At 34.2% G+C, this 8,650-nt stretch overlaps 1 protein-coding gene across 1 annotated transcript; it reads right to left on the bottom strand.

Annotated features, from left to right (window-relative positions):
- Window positions 1-1,892: 1,892 nt before the first annotated feature.
- LOC128206251 (zinc finger protein OBI1-like) lies at window positions 1,893-8,383 on the bottom strand. The gene is made up of 2 exons (XM_052908601.1): window positions 8,274-8,383; window positions 1,893-4,885 (listed from the first exon to the last, which is right to left on the bottom strand). The coding sequence occupies exon 2, from the start codon at window positions 4,878-4,880 to the stop codon at window positions 2,208-2,210; it is 2,673 nt and encodes an 890-aa protein (XP_052764561.1). The 5' UTR covers window positions 4,881-4,885; window positions 8,274-8,383; the 3' UTR covers window positions 1,893-2,207.
- Window positions 8,384-8,650: the final 267 nt, after the last annotated feature.

The following is an 8,650-nucleotide window of genomic DNA, read 5'->3' as shown; positions in this document are numbered from 1 at the left end:
TTAGCAACCACAGTTATGTGTTAGTGAACTGTTTTAAAAATCTTAGGAACACAACTAGGGGCCATATCAGTTTTATGTCGCCAAAGGCTGCTGTTACCATGGTACTAAGTTGATAATACAGTTTAAATACAGCACTAATTGCAAACATACATCTTTTAATAAATATACTATAATTCACAACTAAGTATTTTATTATCAAGATCAATACAAGTTTTTGGTTGTCGAACTCCGAGTAAAACAGTGGGGTATTTTTTATTTATGTTCAGGTAGTGCTATTGTTGTTTCCTTTTTTTACATTCCGCTTATTGGGTTATATAAAAGGTTTTTGATTCATAAAAGTCAAAGCGATTACTGACCTTTTAAATGTTTGTTTTTTCTCATTTAAATTTACTTTCAAGCAATGCATATAATCAGATGTGGTAAAAATACAGTCATATATTATAGCAGAACTCATTGTCAGAAACCCAGCCAATTTCAATAAAAAATGTATCTCGTGACACGAACTCGGGTCGCTTTGGTGATAAGCGAAGACGTTAACCAGTGCGCTAACCGGACAACCCGGGTTTGGTTTCTGAATTGACTCTGTTGTTGCGCTATTGAGATTGATGGGCACTGCGTAGTCAAGGACGCATATCTGTAGCCACAATATGAAGTTGGAAAAAATTCTGTCGATATTGAACTTGCTCGATTATATAATGAATGTTGCAGTGTTCCCTAAAGTCAAACATTCAATCCAATCTCTGTTAAGGGAGGTAAAGGCCTACACGACACTGATCGAGATATATTTTTTTTGGCTGGATTCCTGTGTAGCCACAATGGATTCATTGGGCAATTGATTGGCATTAAGTTGTATGTTGGGTTTGTTTTTACTAAATGTTCTTAGATGTAGCCCTTCTATGTTCCTAAGCAATGGGTGCACACATATACAGTGTGAATAAAACACTTTTTTGCATGTTGTCTCATAGTAGTGAATCTTTATTGCAAATCAACTGAAAATGGCCATTTTATTCACCTTCAGTACCTTCCAAATTGGGATAATTTCCCGACTTAGGAAAACTAAATAAACAAGAGTGTGAAACTATGGGAAATAATAGCAAATAAACATGTTTTGAAAATATATTGTTTTTGTTTCAAGAAAACACACTGTCGCAAGAGGTAACATAATACATTCTAAACTGCACGAAAATCACACCAAGAAAATCACTAAAAATAAAGTACAAATGTAGAGGGAACTTTTTACTGATTTACCTCGTCCAGTTTAAAATGGACTAAATTTGAAAGCCTTAAAGGGACTAGACACCAGATGATACAATTGCAAGAAAAAAGAAAACTTTCATAAACTTAATAAACATAATATTGATTTTATCGCTGTGTACAGCGTGTTGAATCTTACTTCCTGATGATCTTTCTAGTTCGAAAATCTACTGGGTTTGTCTACCTACTAAATCCGAGGAAGTATAAAAATAGAGTCGGTTTATTGATCAGCAATCATCGCGTGACTTTAAATATGTACACTTCAAGGCTTTCCAAAACGACGAACAGTGCGATGAAGCGGAACACTGCTGCGAAACAACGTAGACACATAGCCCGACGGGTTAACATCGGTGATGAAATTGATCACCGATTTTGGGACCATCTGGTGTCAAGTCCCTTTAAAATAAACCGAACCTGTTACTAAACAATATTGTAGGTTTTTAAAATTTAGTTAAAAGAAATATTTGAATACTACTGTCTTAATCGAGTGAAAACATTGTGTGAATTTCTTATACATCACAGGCAAATATATTTGGCTCACATATGCATATCTTAGAGAAATCAATTAATGATATAAATGTATTGGATTAAAATCTGCAACATTGTGTCTATAAATTGGTATGACAGCTAAAGAAAAATAATCTTATTTTGTTTATTCCAGTCAATGTTTGTAATTAACATTAAAACAATTATGTACTGACATTTTGCATACAAGCCAAGGAATGCCATTTACATGCATAATACGCGCCATGAAAATGTATTATACTAGTAAGTGTTTGATTATATTGTATATATCAAAATAAAACATAACCAATGTTCATATTGATAAATCACAAATAACCTTAATGATTCATTATAAATATATAATTATCGACACAAATAGTAGACATTATTTATCCGTAGAATTATTTAGCAGTATAGAAGCGAATAAATATAGAAGAAAACAAAGCTGATCATTCAGATTCTTCGTCATGCATTACCCTCATATGTCTCTTGAAGTTCCCCTCCGATCTAAACACTCTATCACAATCATTACATTTCAATTCTCCCTTCTTCTTCACACTTTCCAATGCCTTGTACTCGTCTTCTGAGTCAAGTTGTTCATCATCATCTAGGACAACATCACCATCATTATTATCTGATTCACCATCATCCAATGAACTTTTAATTGGGGCTATATTTGTTTCAACTCCTGGGTGAAGCATTTGCATGTGTCTCAATAAAACTTTTCTCATGGAAAAGACCTGGTCACAAACAGGACACTTAAGCAACGTTCTAGCCCATTTTCGTTTCAATGGGTTTCTGTCGCTTGAGTGAACCCTTTTCATATGGGTTCTAAGACTGTCAGCTCTTTGGAATGCAAGATCACAGAGTTCACATTGCACATTACGGACAGGGATGTGGGAATCTAAATGTCGACGAAGGTGATAGTTTTCATAGAAGCCCATATCACAGATATGGCATTTGAACTTCCGTACTTCCGCAGGGTCTTTGTGGGTTTTCTTATGTTTTTCAAGATTAGAGAAATGTTTGTAATCTGCTTCACATATGTTGCATTTATACTTTCTTTCATCTGAATGGATATTCATGTGTGTTTTGAGTCCATGTTTGTAAGAAAATCCTTTATTACAAATCGTGCAAACATAGTCTTTTTGCTCCGAGTGTATAATCATGTGTCTTTTTAACCAAAATCTTCCTCTGAAATTCTTGTTACACATGCCACATGTGAAATTGTTTCTTTTTTGTTTGACTGTGTAACTCTCTTTCTCGTCATTGCTCAAAGCATCTAAGAATTCTCTTGGAATGTCGATATTATTTTCAATATGTTCCCTGTTATACTGTTCAACACTACACTTATCTACATGGATTTTCCATAATGCCTCGTCATCAAAAGCTTTGGAACATACTGCACACTTTAAAGTTTCAGTTTTGACTTCAACACTTGCACCAGTACCACAAAGCAGCTTGTGTGCTTTGAATTCATGCTCATCTTCAAAAGCGTGTAAGCAATTCAGACATCTGTAAATAAACCCCTCACATATACCTTCTTCATGGACGCCAAGAAGATCCTTTATATCTGTAATTGTATCTTCTTGTCCATTCTCCAACTTGGGGTTTAGAATTTTATAACTATCAAGATCCACAGTTGCTTCATTCGTCTTAACTTGTGATTCAACAACAGCGCCATTACTAACAGGATAATTAACTGTTCCTGTTTCTTCATTTTCATTACCATGGGAATCAACTTCCGGTGTTACTGTGGTCGAGTTGGGCTGGTGTTGATTAAAATGGCGAAATTGTTTGGGCGCATAACCATCGTGACCCCTGTTCCAATTGAGACTCAACCTGGAATCAGCAGGACAGTCTCTGAATATTTCCTTCACAATTACTTCGTTGTTTTTTCTTACTTTATCTACTTGAGGTGAAAACCTTTGCCTGGAAAATGTTTGTGCTGTACTATTTTTATCGAAAACATGTATTTTCACTTTACTGTTTTGCTTGCTACTGATTGGAACACTGTTTGTATTAGGATTTATTATTTGCATATTTCTGATCCTCACATTCGTCTTATTCTTAATGGCATGTGCCTGCATTGACTGGTTACTTATCTTATCAAGTATTTTGACTTTGACCATCGCCTGACAACCAGTCCGTTTTTTTACAATGGCAGATATCTCTTTCAATTGTTTTACTGACAATGCTGAGTTTGCTACCACACATATCTCTTTTACTTCTTTCTCTGAAGCACATAAACTAGCTGTGTCCTGTGTGATTTCATCTTGAGGTTCGTCCTTGACCTTAATGGGTATTGCTTCATTCGCCCCTTCACCCATTAATCGTTTAGCAAGTGATGCAAAGTTTTCTCCGGTCATGTTTACTTCACTGTTCTTTTTATTACAGCTCTCAGAAGGTCCTTTGCCAATAGTGTGTGTTTTTGCCATTTTGGTTTTATGAGAATAGCAACGGTCTGTATTAACAGTTATAGTGTCTGGGGTAGTAACTGTTTTATTTTTCAAACTTTTTAAACCAACTACTTTTACTCTGAATGTTTTATTCGTTCCATTATTTCGTGCAAAATTAATTTGTCCCTGTGCAGTAATATTTGGTTTCTGTATTGAGTCAAAATTTGTTTTCATTCGATTCATTGTTTCCACTTTCTTTAAGCTCTCCTTTGTATCAGTCTTCACTCTAATAGCATAGGTCTTACTCACAACCTTTGCTATGTCGGTGTTCACAGAATTACTTTGACAATAAATGACTTTTGGCCTATCAGATGAGACATGATTGATACTCGGTCTGATAACAGGTTTTGTTCCAGCTTTATCTGTTACTTGATTGTAGATAGAGGAACCTGATTCCACTTTGTTATTTATAATAGGACTAACCTCCCTATTCTCAGACTGGTCTCCTACTAAAGTTTGAGGCTGGTGCTCTAGATCATTATCAGGCTTGTTGTCCACATAAGTGTTATCACTATCAGGCTGGTTGTCTGCATATGTGTCAGCCCTCAAGCATCCATGTTGATTGTATTTGTCCTCGTCCTCGAAGGCAATAAAGCATCTCTCACATAACAGCACCTTTACTTCACTAAAGACTGCCTGATCGGTACCAATTAAGTCATCCATTGCTCCTGAAATGAAAATGGTACAAATGGTATTCAATATGAATCAAATTCATGGTCAAATCTGTTTATGGAGGAAATTAAATATTATCTGTAGCAGTCGATTTCTGCTAAGCAATTTAGATATCTATTCTTCATGTTTATTGCAAGATTTAAGGTTAAAACAATGCACATAATTGTTTTTGATATACATTATGGCTTCACACTGTTTACACAATATATTGCTCCTCAAAGAAATCTGATGCCAAACTATTGTTGCTTATTTTGCAGAATCCAATAAATATCATTTCTATCATGTTAGAAACAAAATATTGTTTGTGTTGTGCAACCATGTCCTGTAGTCTGACTAAACAATGCTTGAAATAAAATCACCCAGGCTTAATCCGATCAAAAGTAACTTTGGCTATAGCCAAACAACACAATAACACATATTTTATTTAGTAAATAGATTATAATTAACTCTGCTATTTTTGTTTACCTTTTTAACGATTAATAAGCTGTTTGAACAGAAGAGATTGCATACATGTGTCAGTGATTTCAACTTTCAAGATGGGAGTTAACAAGCTCCAAAATTCAGACATTGGTTCCCAGTCTCACATTTTACAGAAATAAGAATATATATATTCTATTTAAAATTATGGGTCGATTGTTCAGACATCGTTGTAAACTTTTAAACATGAAATAGTTGATGATAACCCCATACATTTTATATTTAATTAAAACAACTACAGCTGAAACAGTTGTCTCAAATCGTGTAAGAAATACTCCATAATCTATAGTATGGTTAAACTTCCAGAGCAGAAAAGATTTGAATGTTAACAATGATGATTTTAACATCATTGTTAACTTAAACAAGTTCTGGACAATTGGCCCAATGATAGGCATTACTTATAGTCATTTTTAATAACCCATGCATATTAAATGTCAGAAATAATTGAATAAATTAATTGCTCTTAATCAATCTTAAAGGAACAGTTCGCCAAAAAGGCAACGTGTGGAAGACATTACTTTAAAAATCAGTCAAAGACAGATTTAATTACTTATCTATTTTTACCCTTTAATGGAAACAAAAACAATACTATTTTTACAGATTTTTCAACAGAATTATAGATAGAACTTAACTAAACTTGGTGAACGCCAATGGGTCATATTCACCAATATATCCTAGTGGACTACTATCGAAGGATAATAGCCAAAGGGTTGAAATAATTAACTCTATAATATATATCCAACAAATATACCACAAAACTAGCAACAATATATACATGCAGGCCAGGGCAGGGTGCTACGACAAAAAAGGCACTTTTTAAACGCAGTGAATGAGACTTAATTCAAAAATTGGGGCACTTGCAGTCATTGTTCGATTCATATTGTGTATGTGTTGTAACTGATTTCAATACTAAGTAATAGTTTATTATGAATCAGTACCTGTTATCATTACTTAAGTGTAAATATTAATTATGTTTATTTTTTTATTTTTTACACTTATTTCTAAAAATTGAGTTGACAATATGTCCAATTAATATTAAATATAGTTCAAGAGAGAAAAGCACACTAGTATAGTATTAGATTATCAAATTCAGCATCAAGTAATACATTGCAATTTCATGTACTTAAAAGGTTTAGCAAATGCCTAAACTTTTATCATGTGTATAAAAAGAACAAAATTTATCATAGAAGTGATTTATTTGACAAATTATTTTTAAAAAAAAGTCCATTCCTTTGTAATTAAAAAAATACCTTTAATCTATATATATATAAACAGTAAAACTGTGATCCCTCGAGGAAGCCATGGACCTAGCTAAAACCTCTAGTGATCTGATGTTTCGAATGACAAAGGTTTCCATTTTAGTCTGTTATGAAAATTATATACAAAATTTGATGTCGTCAGTTTACTTAGGCACAGATTATGTTGTGGAAATTGTGCATATGTTCAATATATGTCAAATACTAAATGTGAAAATGAGCGAGACAAAAAAGAAAAAACAATAAAGGAATAAATAAACTTTATAGCAAAGTTTATTTTTACAAAATACCACAACACATTTTCTAAACAAACAGCATAGAATTATGATTAAATTCATCACAATTATCTTCTTAAATGCCCTCAAGTATAAGCGGTCATGTGTAAACAGTGATAATCGGGGTTACATTGTAACGCTCCTTTTTAAATTACATTTAAGTGGTCATTACAACTTTTCAATGATCTTGTAGACACCCACATGCATTAAAGAATATTCGGTCAATGGTGTCAACTCAAAGTGCCGGACAAGTTTTAATCAGATATTGTTATACATTAAAGCAACTATGTTATGGTGCTATAACAAAGAATGTATTAGCCACCTGCCAAATGTCGGTTTATTTTGGAACATGCTTATGGGAAAATGTGTGAAATTATGACCTCAAGGTAATCATAAGTTTTAGCACATGATTTGTGTATTTGGGACCTGTAATGGTGCCTGACTTTTCTACTTTGGTTTCAATATTTTGACCGTCTCCGTGGCCCAGTGGTTAAGGCGTCCGCCTACTGAGCGGGAGGTCGTGGGTTCGATCCCTGACCGCATCATACCGAAAGACGTTAAAAGTTGGTACAAGTAGCTCTCTTGCCTGGCGCTTGGCATATAAAGGGTAGTGGTTGGAAAAATGGTGTTACTTCTCAGTACTGGTTTAACCCAGGAAAGTTGTACCGCATGTATCGGTGCTTTACACCGAGCACGTAAAAGAACCAAGGGGTCTATTCGAAAAAGAGCTAGGGTATTGACCCGGACTTCCTTGTATCCCACCACTGTCTCTTCCGCGTGCTGTCTCTTCAGCATAAACAAAGGACCCCGTTGGAAATAAGTGCTTGCACTTTCACGGGTTATCCTTGACCGCAAGATCTTAAGAAATACATACATACAATCCAACGTTAGTATATTTTATATAGGAAAAGAAGGAATAATAGTCGGGACTAAGCTTCGACCACGACCTCCTGTTAGAACGACCGCAGTTTTACTGTACAAAGATCAATTACATTTTATGAAATCAGCAAGCAATATTGGCTGCCTTTTACACAATAAAAGAAATAGAAACAGACGCTTCCACCACTCAGCAACAAGAACTTAAACAGCTTCTGCATAGAATTATCAAATACATATGAAAATATCCCATGATAATATCCATCAACAAATCACGCCAAAACAATTTGCTGAATAGCTTTCCAATTTGTATTAAAATTGTGGTCTCCAAAGATAAAATTTGAGCAAATGTCAACATTCGTTGAAGGGATCCAGCGGTCAGAACCTTAGATTTTACACCCCTTTTGATTTGACAGACTTTACTACGTAATAAAAAAAAATCAAAATCGTTAAAAGAGCATTTTACAAACCACGAGCGAGTCCCGATAAAAGTTTAATACCTTTGTCCGACCAACTGTTTACTTTGGATGATTTTAATATGATTGACTTTAAATAATTTTGAGCAGTGAGAAAATCCTCTATCAGCACTTTAACGAACGCGAAATTACATGATGATATTTTTCAATGGCTAAATTAGATATAAGGGAGGTAACTACTTTTGAGGGGTATGACTATTAAAGCACTTTATGCATAGTTTTGAAGGCTGTCGTTAAAGGAACTGCTACAATATCAGTTTTATTTCTTGATAAAACTTCGTTGCGATGTTTGCATTTACGACTCCAGGGTCTTTCCCATCAATTGTATATTAGTGTCATTTTTATTTATGTTGATGCATATTTGTGTATTTCGAACTTTATGCATTATATTTGATTTTTTA

This window comes from Mya arenaria, chromosome 10 (genome assembly GCF_026914265.1).
Source record: "Mya arenaria isolate MELC-2E11 chromosome 10, ASM2691426v1".
Lineage (NCBI taxonomy): Eukaryota > Metazoa > Mollusca > Bivalvia > Myida > Myidae > Mya > Mya arenaria.
The sequence above is the reverse complement of the archived record's forward strand: the minus strand, read 5'-3'. Positions and strand labels throughout refer to the sequence as shown.

Bases quoted from the DNA above. Each gene is read 5' to 3' on its own strand.
- LOC128206251 (XM_052908601.1), bottom strand. From the start codon at position 4,880: ATGGATGACTTAATTGGTACCGATCAGGCAGTCTTTAGTGAAGTAAAG.